Below are 15,748 nucleotides of genomic sequence, written 5' to 3'. Positions count from 1 at the left end.
ACTGAGTAAAGGGTCTGAATACTTGCAAGTATGTAGATATAATATTTCTGTTTGAAAAATGTTATGCATTTGCAAACATTTCTCAAAGCCTGTTTTTGCTTTGTTGTTATGGATTATTCTGTGTAGATTGATGAGAAAAATGTATATTTAATCCATTTGAGAATAAGGCTGTAACATAACAAAATGTGGAAAAAGTCGAGGGGTCTGAATTCTTTCCAAATGCACTGTACGTAGTAAGAAAAACAATACTCTCACTGACTCCCATAGTAGCCCATTATAGAGGTCCAGCAACAGCACATGGCAGATAGACAGGCTATATACTGTACCACAGCCGTTAGTAGTTGAACCAGGTGTGTTAATGCAGGGCTGGGACAAAAGCCTGCAAAACACACTCTAGCGCTCCAGGACCAGTATTGAGGACTGCCCTTTCCACTAATGATATATTCAGAACCACTATCCCTAAAACGTCTAGGCCTTTGTCCTTTGACTCTTAACCCCAACCTGTCTCTCTTGCATCCCTTTACCCCTAATTTATATAACCTCTACCATTCTTCCCTCCAGAACCCCTATCCCTAAAACGTCTAGGCCTTTGTCCTTTGACCCTTAACCCCAACCTGTCTCTCTTGCATCCCTTTACACCTAATTTATATAACCTCTAACATTCTTCCCTCCAGAACACCTAAAGCCTCTACTACGCTACCCTATCCTGTCCTAATCCCTAACCCTCATAACTGTTTGAATTTACCTCTGACCCTGAACCCCATAACTCTTAACCTTCTTACCTACATAACTCCAGACCCAAACCCCTCCTTTGGCTCATTGGCAAAAGTCCTGAAACTTAACCCCTCACCTTTAATCCTAGCTTGCAGTCTTTTCTAATCACTGTCTCCTGCGCTAACCTATGCTGTGGCAGTCTGGTATTCCCTTTACCCCTATCTCCTAACCTCTAATCCTAACCCCTGACCTCCCAGACTGGCAGTGCCCAGGCCTGGTGGCAGGAGCGGGCACTACGTGGCGTGTCCAGGAGTCGTGTATGTTGGAGGGTCCTGTCCGTGTGCTGGGCAGGGCCTCGCAGCACTCCACCGGCTAGCGGATCCGAGGAAGGTCTGATGTCGATACGGGTCAGCTGCAGCACCAGGATTGAACCAACTTAGTACCATCCCATCCTCACCCACCCCATGCCTTGACTCTGATATAAGGCTCAAAACTCAGTTTTCTGACATAAGGCTTTAGATGCCGACTTAAGGCTCTAGACTCTGACTTAAGACTCTAGATGCTGACTTTAGGCTCTAGAATCTCACTTTAGGTTCTAGAATCTGACTTAAGCCTCCAGACTCTGACTTAAGGCTCTAGACTCTGACCTAAGGCTCTAAGGCTGTGGACTTTGATTTATGGCTCTAGATCAGGGTTCAACAAACTGGCAGGAATTTGGCATGTGGGTGGTTTTATTTGGCCCCCCAAGTATACATAGTTTTATTGTTGGACAAAAAAGACTGTAAAAACACCAGCAATTCACCTCCAAGTGATTTTAATACAGGAAATCTGTTCCATAGTAGTCCCACACATGATAAAGATAAGTGATTGTATACAAATATAAGCAAGGTTTGAAATTATGTTTTTGTCCAATATTATTTCTGTTTGGGCTTCTTGCGATCCATTTGCAGTCTACAAATGATTGGACCCCAACAATCCACTCAAGAAAAAATTGGCTGGTGGCTGAATCTAGTTGACGATCCCTGCTCTAGACTCTGATCTGGTGTAAGACTCTATTCTGATTTAAGTCTGTATGGCTGTAAATCCAGTGCTCGAGGGCTACAGTCCTGCTGGTTTTGACAATTCTTCCCACCTATTCTATTGGGTCAGTGAATATGTCTGACTAGATGAAGCATCAACGTAACATTTGCTTCCAGGAGTACTTTAAGGAAACCAGCTGGCCCACAGTGGACCAGAGTTTTACCACCTGCTCCAGAACTAAATTATGTGATGTCGGGCGTACTCGAGGACTGGAATTGGGAAACACTGACCTGGACCCTGTTCCAATACGTCCGAAATCCAAATTTGCTTCCTCCTTTCCTTGAAGTAATTGGATTGGTTGAAAGGGTTTTCCTTATCCAATCACATACAGCTTAATGACTAGTTCAAGAACAGGATGATAGAAGGTTTTTTTAAGTGTTTGAACAGAGTCCTGATCTACACCATCTCTGCAATGGACATCCAATACATCCTGCTGTGTGTTAGTTGATAAGACCTCACAAACAGACTCACACACACACACACACACGTGATACCAGCCATGTCATGACAACCAAGAGTGCTGGAAGAAGTGGCAATGTTTATGATGGCATTCCACAGACACACTCTCTGATGTCCCCACCCTGCTGTTAAACCTGCCCAGGAGAGTGTGTCATAAATGGCGCATTTCCTTTAAGAGCAAGAACTCAGGCAGTAGTGATGTCGTCATCAGGCAGGTTGTGTTTAGATATCATGTTGATCCTATTAACAGGACCTGGCTCGTCTGCTCTCTACTGACTGACTGACTGACTGACTGCTCTCTACTGACTGACTGACTGAATGACTGATTAACTGACTGACTGCTCTCTACTGACTGACTGACATCTACTGACTGACTGACTGACTAACTGCTCTCTACTGACTGACTGACTGATTGACTGACTGCTCTCTACTGACTGATTGACTGACTGACTGTTCTCTACTGACTGACTGACTGACTGACTGACTGACTGCTCTCTACTGACTGATTGACTGACTGCTCTCTACTGACTGACTGAGTGACTGACTGACTGACTGCTCTCTACTGACTGACTGCTCTCTATTGACTGACTGCTATCTACTGACTGACTGACTGACTGACTGACTGCTCTCTACTGACTGATTGACTGACTGCTCTCTACTGACTAACTGACTGACTGAATGACTGCTCTCTACTGACTGACTGACTGACTGCTCTCTACTGACTGACTGACTGACTGACTGACTGCTCTCTACTGACTGATTGACTGACTGACTGCTCTCTACTGACTGATTGACTGACTGACTGCTCTCTACTGACTGACTGACTGACTGCTCTCTACTGACTGACTGACTGACTGACTGCTCTCTACTGACTGACTGACTGACTGACTGCTCTCTACTGACTGATTGACTGACTGCTCTCTACTGACTGACTGACTGACTGCTCTCTACTGACTGATTGACTGACTGCTCTCTACTGACTGACTGACTGACTGACTGCTCTCTACTGACTGACTGACTGACTGACTGCTCTCTACTGACTGACTGACTGACTGACTGACTGTTCTCTACTGACTGACTGACTGACTGACTGACTGACTGACTGACTGCTCTCTACTGACTGATTGACTGACTGACTGCTCTCTGCTGACTGACTGACTGATTGACTGACTGCTCTCCACTGACTGACTGCCCGACTGCTCTCTACTGACTGACTGACTGACTGACTGACTGACTGCTCTCTACTGACTGATTGACTGACTGACTGCTCTCTACTGACTGACTGACCGACTGCTCTCTACTGACTGACTGACTGACTGCTCTCTACTGACTGAATGACTGACTGATCTCAACTGACTGACTGACTGCTCTCTACTGACTGACTGACTGACTGCTCTCTACTGACTGACTGACTGACTGCTCTCTACTGACTGACTGACTGACTGACTGACTGCTCTCTACTGACTGACTGCTCTCTACTGACTGACTGATTGACTGACTGACTGCTCTCTACTGACTGATTGACTGACTGACTGCTCTCTACTGACTGACTGACTGACTAACTGCTCTCTACTGACTGACTGACTGACTGAATGACTGACTGACTGGTCTCTACTGACTGACTGACCGATTGACTGACTGCTCTCTACTGACTGACTGACTGACTGCTCTCTACTGACTGATTGACTGACTGACTGCTCTCTACTGACTGACTGACTGACTGCTCTCTACTGACTGATCTCAACTGACTGACTGACTGACAGCTCTCTACTGACTGACTGATTGACTGCTCTCGACTGACTGACTGACTGCTCTCTACTGACTGACTGACTGACTGCTCTCTACTGACTGACTGACTGCTCTCTACTGACTGACCGACTGACTGACTGACTGCTCTCTACTGACTGACTGACTGACTGGCCACTCTCTACTGACTGACTGACTGCTCTCTGCTGACTGACTGACTGACTGACTGATCTCTACTGACTGACCGACTGCCATAAGTGGGACAAATATCAGCCATGCTTCAATAGAAACCATCAGGTGTACAGTTACTTGGCCTACGTTGAACAGAAACCATCAGGTTAACAGTTACTTGGCCTACGTTGAACAGAAACCATCAGGTTAACAGTTACTTGGCCTACGTTGAATAGAAACCATCAGGTGTACAGTTACTTGGCCTACGTTGAACAGAAACCATCAGGTTAACAGTTACTTGGCCTACGTTGAATAGAAACCATCAGGTGTACAGTTACTTGGCCTACGTTGAACAGAAACCATCAGGTTTACAGTTACTTGGCCTACGTTGAACAGAAACCATCAGGTTTACAGTTACTTGGCCTACGTTGAACAGAAACCATCAGGTTTACAGTTACTTGGCCTCGTTGAACAGAAACCATCAGGTTAACAGTTACTTGGCCTACGTTGAACAGAAACCATCAGGTTTACAGTTACTTGGCCTACGTTGAATAGAAACCATCAGGTGTACAGTTACTTGGCCTACGTTGAATAGAAACCATCAGGTGTACAGTTACTTGGCCTACGTTGAACAGAAACCATCAGGTTTACAGTTACTTGGCCTACGTTGAACAGAAACCATCAGGTTTACAGTTACTTGGCCTACGTTGAACAGAAACCATCAGGTGTACAGTTACTTGGCCTACGTTGAACAGAAACCATCAGGTTAACAGTTACTTGGCCTACGTTGAACAGAAACCATCAGGTTAACAGTTACTTGGCCTACGTTGAATAGAAACCATCAGGTGTACAGTTACTTGGCCTACGTTGAACAGAAACCATCAGGTTAACAGTTACTTGGCCTACGTTGAATAGAAACCATCAGGTGTACAGTTACTTGGCCTACGTTGAACAGAAACCATCAGGTTTACAGTTACTTGGCCTACGTTGAACAGAAACCATCAGGTTAACAGTTACTTGGCCTACGTTGAATAGAAACCATCAGGTTTACAGTTACTTGGCCTACGTTGAACAGAAACCATCAGGTTTACAGTTACTTGGCCTACGTTGAACAGAAACCATCAGGTTTACAGTTACTTGGCCTACGTTGAACAGAAACCATCAGGTGTACAGTTACTTGGCCTACGTTGAACAGAAACCATCAGGTTTACAGTTACTTGGCCTACGTTGAACAGAAACCATCAGGTTTACAGTTACTTGGCCTACGTTGAACAGAAACCATCAGGTTTACAGTTACTTGGCCTACGTTGAACAGAAACCATCAGGTTTACAGTTACTTGGCCTACGTTGAACAGAAACCATCAGGTTTACAGTTACTTGGCCTACGTTGAACAGAAACCATCAGGTTTACAGTTACTTGGCCTACGTTGAACAGAAACCATCAGGTTTACAGTTACTTGGCCTACGTTGAATAGAAACCATCAGGTTTACAGTTACTTGGCCTACGTTGAATAGAAACCATCAGGTTTACAGTTACTTGGCCTACGTTGAACAGAAACCATCAGGTTTACAGTTACTTGGCCTACGTTGAATAGAAACCATCAGGTGTACAGTTACTTGGCCTACGTTGAATAGAAACCATCAGGTTTACAGTTACTTGGCCTACGTTGAACAGAAACCATCAGGTTTACAGTTACTTGGCCTACGTTGAACAGAAACCATCAGGTGTACAGTTACTTGGCCTACGTTGAACAGAAACCATCAGGTGTACAGTTACTTGGCCTACGTTGAACAGAAACCATCAGGTTTACAGTTACTTGGCCTACGTTGAACAGAAACCATCAGGTTTACAGTAACTTGGCCTACGTTGAACAGAAACCATCAGGTGTACAGTTACTTGGCCTATGTTGAACAGAAACCATCAGGTGTACAGTTACTTGGCCTATGTTGAACAGAAACCATCAGGTTTACAGTTACTTGGCCTATGTTGAACAGAAAACATCAGGTTTACAGTTACTTGGCCTCGTTGAACAGAAACCATCAGGTTTACAGTAACTTGGCCTACGTTGAACAGAAACCATCAGGTTTACAGTAACTTGGCCTACGTTGAACAGAAACCATCAGGTTTACAGTAACTTGGCCTACGTTGAACAGAAACCATCAGGTTTACAGTAACTTGGCCTACGTTGAACAGAAACCATCAGGTGTACAGTTACTTGGCCTATGTTGAATATTATCATAATTTGCATGGTACTTTGTTTTGCTTCATAACACCATTACTACCACCATAGACTACCGGCTTATTACCTTCTCACCTGTTACCATATGAAATGTGTATAGTGTCTGATAATATGTCATGCTTACAGGTGTCACTAGAACAAAGGGATGACCAACCCTCCTCCAGGAGAGCTGTACTGGGGTGCAGGCTTTTGATACGGCCCTGTACAAACACCCCATATAGGTTAATCATGGTCCTGACCAGCAGCTGATTAGCTGAATCAGAAGAGTTTTAGTTAGGGTTGGAGCAAAACCCTGCACACCCTGTAGGAAGGTTGACTCGCCCTGGGCGAACATACAAGCATGTGTGATTCTTATAGAGTAAGTATATGATACTGAAAGATGGACTGATCTGATTGGTCAATTGTTGATCTGATTGGTCAATTATTGATCTGATTGGTCAATTATTGATCTGATTGGTCAAGAGACCAATGAGTGGAAAAATATCAGAATTTAGCTGCCTGTGTAAATGCACACTAAAATTCAGGGTTGGGGTCAGCTAGACAATTAGGGACTGAATCTTAAGGGAAATGTGTACCTTGTAGTAGTGTGCACAGCTCTCAAGTCAGGATTTATTCAATTATGAATTCAAAATTGATTTGTATTTTCTTCTCTAGGTCAGTGGAGATTGACCCCAGCCCTAAAGTCATTGTTTAAGATAAGACTCCCATAGAATTTCCTTCATAGAAGTCACAGGCTGAGACAAGATATGTTTAGTGTATTTTAGCATTTTTTGTGTTTTATCATACTCTGAGTAGTTATTCTGTTGTTGTTTTGTCTGCCTCCTTTCCTCTTCCTCCTCTCTCCTCTCCTCTCTCCTCTCCTCTCTCTCCTCTCCTCTCCTCATCCCTCTCCTCTCCTTTACTCTCACCTCTCTTCTCCCCTCTCTTCTCTTCTTCTCGTCTTCTCTTCTCTGCTCTTGTCCTTTCCTCTCTCCTCTCTTATCTCTCCTCTCACCTCTTACTCCTCTCCTGTTTTATCTCTCATCTCTCCTCCCCTATCTGCAGTCACTGATATTTGACGAGGTGGACCTATCTGATGCCAGTGTGGCTGAGTCCAGCACTAAGAATGTTAACAACAGCTTCACGGTGAGATTCTACACACACACCACACACACACACACACACACACACACACACACACACACACACACACACACACACACACACACACACACACACACACACACACACACACACACACACACACACACACACACACACAGTGACTATATGTATAGTGACTACATCTATGCTGAGGCCGCCAATGTTGATGATCATGTTGATGATGATCACTTGCATACGTTGTGTGTATGTAGCGTGTGTGTGTGTGTGTGTGTGTGTGTGTGTGTGTGTGTGTGTGTGTGTGTGTGTGTGTGTGTGTGTGTGTGTGTGTGTGTGTGTGTGTGTGTGTGTGTGTGTGTGTGTGTGTGTGTGTGTGTGTGTGGAATCTCAACGTGAAGCTGTTGTTAACATTCTTAGTGCTGGACTCAGCAAAAGCAAGGAGGGAAGGGAGGATGTAAAGACTGGAGGGCAATAGAGATTAAGACAAGGGAGAGAGAGAACAAGAGTAACAGAAAGGTATGGAAAGAGATTGAGAGTAACCGAAAGGGAGGGGGAGAGAATGAGAGTAACAGAAAGGGAGGGAAAGAGATTGAGAGTAACAGAAAGGGAGGGGGAGAGAATGAGAGTAACCGAAAGGGAGGGGGAGAGAATGAGAGTAACAGAAAGGGAGGGGAAGAGATTGAGAGTAACAGAAAGGGAGGGGGAGAGAATGAGAGTAACAGAAAGGGAGGAAAGAGAATGAGAGTAACAGAAAGGGAGGTAAAGGGAATGAGAGTAACAGAAAGGGAGGGAAGCGAATGAGAGTAACAGAAAGGGAGGGAGAGAATGAGAGTAACAGAAAGGGAGGGAAGAGAATGAGAGTAACAGAAAGGGAGGGGAAGAGAATGAGAGTAACAGAAAGGGAGGGAAAGAGAATGAGAGTAACAGAAAGGGAGGGGGAGAGAATGAGAGTAACAGAAAGGGAGGGGGAGAGAATGAGAGTAACAGAAAGGGAGGGAAGAGAATGAGAGTAACAGAAAGGGAGGGGAAGAGAATGAGAGTAACAGAAAGGGAGGGGAAGAGAATGAGAGTAACAGAAAGGGAGGGGGAGAGAATGAGAGTAACAGAAAGGGAGGGGAGAGAATGAGAGTAACAGAAAGGGAGGGGAAGAGAATGAGAGTAACAGAAAGGGAGGGGAAGAGAATGAGAGTAACAGAAAGGGAGGGGAAGAGAATGAGAGTAACAGAAAGGGAGGGGGAGAGAATGAGAGTAACAGAAAGGGAGGGGAAGAGAATGAGGGTAACAGAAAGGGAGGGAAAGCGAATGAGAGTAACAGAAAGGGAGGGAAAGCGAATGAGGGTAAAAGAAAGGGAGGGGGAGAGAATGAGAGTAACAGAAAGGGAGGGAAAGGTAATGAGGGTAACAGAAAGGGAGGGAAAGGGAATGAGGGTAACAGAAAGGGAGGGGGAGAGAATGAGAGTAACAGAAAGGGAGGGAAAGCGAATGAGAGTAACAGAAAGGGAGGGAGAGAGAATGAGAGTAACAGAAAGGGAGGGAAAGCGAATGAGAGTAACAGAAAGGGAGGGGGAGAGAATGAGAGTAACAGAAAGGGAGGGGAAGAGAATGAGAGTAACAGAAAGGGAGGGGGAGAGAATGAGAGTAACAGAAAGGGAGGGAAGAGAATGAGAGTAACAGAAAGGGAGGGGAGAGAATGAGAGTAACAGAAAGGGAGGGGGAGAGAATGAGAGTAACAGAAAGGGAGGGGGAGAGAATGAGAGTAACAGAAAGGGAGGGGAGAGAATGAGAGTAACAGAAAGGGAGGGGGAGAGAATGAGAGTAACAGAAAGGGAGGGGAGAGAATGAGAAAGAAAGAGGAAGACAGAGATGTAATAGCGAATACGTTTTGTTCTGAAACTCTCTCAAGCACATTCCAACAATTCCAGTTTATGTAGATGTGCAGACCATTAAACATCAAGGACAGTTGTGTGTTTTGGGTCAGGCTGTTCAGGGATGTGTTTTTGATCAGACTGTTCAGGGCGGTGTTTTTGGTCATGCTGCTCAGGGATGTGTTTTGGGTCAGGCTGTTTGGGGGATGTGTTTTGGGTCAGGCTGTTCAGGGGGTGGTTTTGGGTCAGGCTGTTCAGGGGGTGTTTTGGGTCAGGCTGCTCTCCCCCTGCCGGTGTGTGTGTGTGTGTGTGTGTGTGTGTGTGTGTGTGTGTGTGTGTGTGTGTGTGTGTGTGTGTGTGTGTGTGTGTGTGTGTGTGTGTGTGTGTGTGTGTGTGTGTGTGTGTGTGTGTGTGTGTGTGTGTGTGTGTGTGCGTGTATCAGAGAGAGACTCAGTGAGCATAGCCTTGCTATTGAGAAAGGCCGCCGTAGGCAGACCTGGAGGACAGGCTATGTGCACACTGCCCACAAAATGAGGTGGAGACCGAGCTGCACTTCCTTACCTCCTGCCTAATGTATGACCATATTAGAGACACATATGTCCCTCTGATTACACACAAAGAATTCCAAAACAAATCCAATTTTAATAAACTCCCATATCTACCGGGTGAAATACCACAGTGCGCAATCACAGCAGCAATATTTGTGACCTGTTGCAACAAGAAAAGGGCAACCAGTGAAGAACAAACACCATTGTAAATAGGGGAAGGGAAAGAGGGATACCTAGTCAGTTGTACAACTGAATGCCTTCAACTGAAACGTGTCTTCCTCATTTAACCCAACCCCTCTGAACCTCTGAACCATAATCGACATCCAAATGCAACCTATATTTATTTATATTCATTTATTTTCCCTTCTGTACTTTAACTATTTGCACATCGTTACAACACTGTATATAGATATAATATGATGTTTGACATGTCTTTATTATTTTGAAACTTATTTCACATTTGTTTATTATCTACTTCACCGGCAACTGTAACATATGTTTCTCATGCCAATAAACACCTTACATTGAATTGAATTGAAAGAGAGGAGAGACTGTTGCTCCATATGTTTGGTGGGTTGTTCCTCGAGCGGCGGAGGGTCTGCTGTAGTGAAGGAGACACACACACACACACACACACACACACACACACACACACACACACACACACACACACACACACACACACACACACACACACACACACACACACACACACACACTCACCGGCAGGGGGAGAGCAGCCTTCACCATTCAGCAAGACCACACACACAGAGAAGGAGAGAGTGAGAGACAGAGCCAGTGAGAGAGTGTGTGGGGGGGTGAATGGTAAGTGCACTGTAGCACGGCTTTCAGACGCAGTTAGTGGTAATGAATACTGGTGCTCGTCTGTCTGTCTGTCTGTCTGTCTGTCTGTCTGTCTGTCTGTGAGCAGAAGGATGCTGAGGTTGTCTGTGCAGATTGGTTGGTGTACTATAGGGACAGATATGGAGCATGGTGATAGAACCCTAAGAGGTTGTGTGTTAGCTTTTGTATTATTGGTGTCCTTTGTGTCCGTGTGCTTTTCTGTGTGTGTGTGTGTGTGTGTGTGTGTGTGTGTGTGTGTGTGTGTGTGTGTGTGTGTGTGTGTGTGTGTGTGTGTGTGTGTGTGTGTGTGTGTGTGTGTGTGTGTGTGTGTGTGTGTGTGTGTGTGTGTGTGTGTGGGCGGCTGCTGGGAATATAAAATGAGATGTAGCTGGGGGAAGCACCTTGCGGTACATGTGAGGGTGCTTGCTAAGGATTCTGCAGGGATTCTAGGCTCAGATACATTGTTGTTGTATTAAAGGGGCTTTATCCCTAACAAAAACATTACATGAAACAAACACCTCAGACATGTGCGAATGCACGTGTAAACAAATCAGGAGATTTTTTTCTCATGATAAGTTGTAGACCACACTATCTACCAAGAGATTTCTCATCTATGTTTTTCATAGCTGTCTATTTACCACCACAAACCGATGCTGGCACTAAGACCGCACTCAACGAGCTGTGTAAGGTCATAAACAAACAAGAAAATGCTCATCCAGAAGCAGCGCTCCTAGTGGCCGGGGACTTTAATGCAGGGAAACGTACTGTTTTACCTCGATTCTACCAGCATGTCACATGTGCAATCAGAGGGAAAAAAACTATAGACCACCTTTACACCACCACACACAGAGACACATTCAAACTCTCCCTCATCCTCCATTTGGCAAATCTATCCATAATTCTATCCTCCTGATTCCTGCTTACAAGCAAAAACTAAAGAAGGAAGTACCAGTGACGCGCTCAGTAAAGAAGTGGTCAGATGACATGGATACGGTTTCATCAATAAGTGTATCAACAACGTCATCCCCACAGTGACCCTATATACATTTCCCAACCAGAATCCATGGATTACAGGCAACATCCCCAACGAGCTAAAGTCCAGAGCTATCGCTTTCAAGGAGAGGGACACTAATCCAGACGCTTCTAAGAAATCCCACTATGCCCTCAGACGAACCATCAAACAGGCAAAGCGTCAATACAGGACTAAGATTGAATCCTACTGCACTGGCTCTGACGGTCGTCGGACGTGGCAGGGCTTGAAACATTTGACGGACTACAAAGGGAAACCCTGCCGTGAGCTGCCCAGTGATGCGAGTCTACCAGACGAGCTAAATGCCTTTTATGCCTGATCACTGACAATGATGAGACTGACAGCCTATAGGGAGGAGGTCAAAGACCTGGCAGTGTGGTGCCGTGACAACAACCTCTCTCTCAATGTGATCAAGACAAAGGAGCTGATCGTGGACTAAAGGAAAAGGAGGGCCGAACAGGCCCCACATTAACATGGTGTGGATAGAGAGCAGGTAGAGTTTCAAGTTCCTTGGTGTCTACATTACCAAGAACTATAATGGTCTTAGCACACCAAGACACTTGTGAAGAAGGCACGACAGCAACCTTTCCCCCTCAGGAGACTCAGGAGATTTGGCATGGGTTCCCATATCCTCAAAAAAATTTCACAGCTGTACCATCGAGAGCATCCTGGCCGGTTGCATCACCGCCTGGTATGACAACTGACCGTAAGGCACTACAGACGGTAGTACTGCCCAGTACATCACTGGGGCCAAGCTTCCTGACATTTTTTTTAAACTAGGCAAATCAGTTAAGAACAAATTCTTATTTACAACGATGGCCTACCGGGGAACAATGAACAACTGCCTGAACAACATATGTTTACCTTGCTCCTTAACTCCTTCTACCTCCAAGACATAAGACTGCTGAACAATTAATCAAATGGCCACCCACTGTTTATTATCTATGCATAGTCACTTCACAAATTACCGTGACTAACCTATACCCTCTGTATATAGCGTCGTTATTATTTCATTTTCTTGTGTTACTTTTTGATTTTATTACATTTTCTTACATTAGCTTATTTAGTAAATATTTTATTAACTCTATTACTTCACAAAGGCCTGCTCAGCTTGAACAAACAAGACACTCTGGCAACAGAGAGACAGAAAACACAGATATAAATACACAGGGGATAATGGGGAAGATGGGTGACACCTGGAGGGGGGTGGGGACAATCACAAAGACAGGTGAAACACATCAGGGCGTGACAGAAACATTCCATTTCACACGCAAAACTGCAATTCATGTGAGGTGAAAACATGTTATTCTACCAAAAGGTGGTGTTAACGTGTGAACTCTAAATTGAATACATGTGCAAATATGGTTTCACTTGTGAAATTTAAGCTTAACACATGTGAAACTGCAAATCTGACTTATTTTTTTATTAAGGTTAATGAGCTCTAACTTAACCCTTTCAGTGGCATGGACATAGATATTGTGTATATTGGCTATATTGTGTATTTTCTCAAACAGTTGTATGTGTTAGCTGTTGATGCAGATTGTTGATTGTATGTAGTAATAGCGTTCTCTTTATTAGTTAGCACAACATCTACACATGCACAATGACCGGATGTGTCTTCGTGTGTGTGTCTGTGTATGTGTGAGCAGCATGTTTGGTCCTGTTCGTGCTTTTCTGCAAGTGGTAATCTTATCTGCATCTTACTGAATAGAATATGGTAACACCTTGATATTCAATTCAGTTAATCAAATCCATAATGCTGTGATCTCAGCTCCAGGCAATTGAAAACTAATTTAGATAGATGATAGCAGTGTAAGCCCCTCATTATAGAAGCTGAATGTTGGTTATATGCTGTATGACTCTTGTTAACGTGTTTAAGCGATGAAAGTCCAATCTAGATGTGATTTTCTAGATTAAGTGCAGCAGAAGCACCGTAGGATCACGTTCATTAGAGATAACTGTGGGGTTATTTTATTTTTTTACCTTTATTTCACTAGGCAAGTCAGTTAAGAACAAAATCTTATTTTCAATGATGGCCTAGGAACAGTGGGTTAACTGCCTTGTTCTGGGGCAGAACAACAGATTTGTACCTTGTCAGCTCAGGGATTTGAACTTGCAACTGTAACAGTATAATTTTAAACCGTCCCCTCGCCCATACCCGGGCGCGAACCAGGGACCTTCTGCACACATCAACAACAGTCACCCACGAAGCATCGTTACCCATCGCTCCACAAAAGCCGCGGCCCTTGCAGAGCAAGGGGAACTACTACTTCTCAGAGCAAGTGACGTAACCGATTGAAACGCTATTTAGCACGCACCTCTAACTAAGCTAGCCGTTTCACATCCGTTACACTCACCCCCCTTTTGACCTTCCTCCTTTTTCTGCAGCAACCAGTAATCCGGGTCACGGCACCAATGTAACAGTATAATTTTAAACCGTCCCCTCGCCCATACCCGGGCGCGAACCAGGGACCTTCTGCACACATCAACAACAGTCACCCACGAAGCATCGTTACCCATCGCTCCACAAAAGACACCTAAAGGCCCAGTGCATTCAAAAACCTGATTTCCCTGAGTTTGTATATATTTCCACACTATGATGTCAGAACAATACTGTGAACTTCCCTTTCAGTGTAAGAGCGGTTTGAAAAGAAGGGCTCTTGTGAAATTCTAGCCTGTTTTGGTGGGATGGAGTTTTAGACTGCCTGGTTACAAGCTATTTGTTTATTTGTTGACCATTTTAATTGAAAACAATCACAGTAAGATACTTAATTGTTGCCCAGAACTAATTTGATAGAGTTAAAAAAAAATGCCCATAACAGCTGAAACAGAGCAACCAAACATGGTAAAGCCAATTCCTTTGCTTTAGTATTTAAGCCAATTTATGTGGCCGAGAAAAATATCAGCGTGCTATGTACCGGCTCGTAGCCCGTAACAAAGATAACGCAGAGATAAAGAAATAACAAACATATTTTTTAAACAAAGTAAACTACATACAAGTAACAATGGTGTGTGTAGTCAGTAGTGTAAGTGAGTGGATGTGTTCATAGATGGTGATAATGAGGGTGTTGAGAGGTGCCAAAACAAATGACCACAAAAAAAAAACTAAAATTGCCACAAACAAAAACAACAGTGTGACTGCGTTGAGAGTCTCGTCGATGTACGAGGGAAAGGTGTATTTATCCCCGGGACATATCCGAGCCCAGCTATGTCCCATTCTGCTGACGACCCTCCCTGGCTCCACCCACAGATATCATATTAAGGAAAACAAAGATAAAGAATAAGGCAGACAGAGTGGGAGGGTCACCCCTCCCCCCCAATATATCCAGGGACCACCAAGGACCCCAAGACACAACACCAACCAAACATACATGAACACAAACAAAATACTGCCCTTGTTAACGGTACTCCACGGCCCCAGCCGAACTCGTCCTCCCCAGACCTCCGCAACCTTTGCGCACAGGAAGCAACCTTCAAGAGGAAAGAAAAAAACAAGGACAACAGGAAACAGATGACAGGAGCAACAGAACAGGATAATAGAAAATACACAAAAAGAAACAGTGGTCGGTCACGCGGACAACATGCATACACTCAGTGACAACGCGTATGAGAAACGCGTTTGGGCACCCCTCTAAGGCTGCATAATAATTGACTCTGTCGTCACAGAAAATGATCACAGTGGCATGCCATTCATTTTCTAATAAAAGCTGAGTACTGGGGTGCATTGTCCAGACAAAGATTTTTAGTGTAGCAATATTAAGTTGTATGAAATTAAATCAGTTGTGAAAAATATGCAAAAATGTGGGCACCCTTGTCATTCTGTTGATTTGAATACCTGTAACTACTTAGCATTGATTCATTGGAACACACAATTGGTTTGGTGAGCTCATTAAGCCTTCAACTTCATAGATGAGTGCATCCAATTATGAGAAAAGGTATTTAAAGCCAAAT

At 44.4% G+C, this 15,748-nt stretch overlaps 1 protein-coding gene across 1 annotated transcript in view; it reads left to right on the top strand.

Moving 5' to 3' along the window:
• The window catches only part of LOC118371360 (diacylglycerol kinase eta-like), a 203,899-nt gene that overhangs the window by 28,451 nt on the left and 159,700 nt on the right, over window positions 1-15,748 (top strand). The window contains 1 exon segment of the mRNA XM_052493069.1: window positions 7,455-7,535. Coding sequence (XP_052349029.1) covers window positions 7,455-7,535 — 81 coding nt within the window.

The sequence above is a fragment of the Oncorhynchus keta genome, chromosome 34 (assembly GCF_023373465.1).
Source record: "Oncorhynchus keta strain PuntledgeMale-10-30-2019 chromosome 34, Oket_V2, whole genome shotgun sequence".
NCBI lineage: Eukaryota > Metazoa > Chordata > Actinopteri > Salmoniformes > Salmonidae > Oncorhynchus > Oncorhynchus keta.
This window is presented reverse-complemented; position numbering and strand designations above follow the sequence as displayed.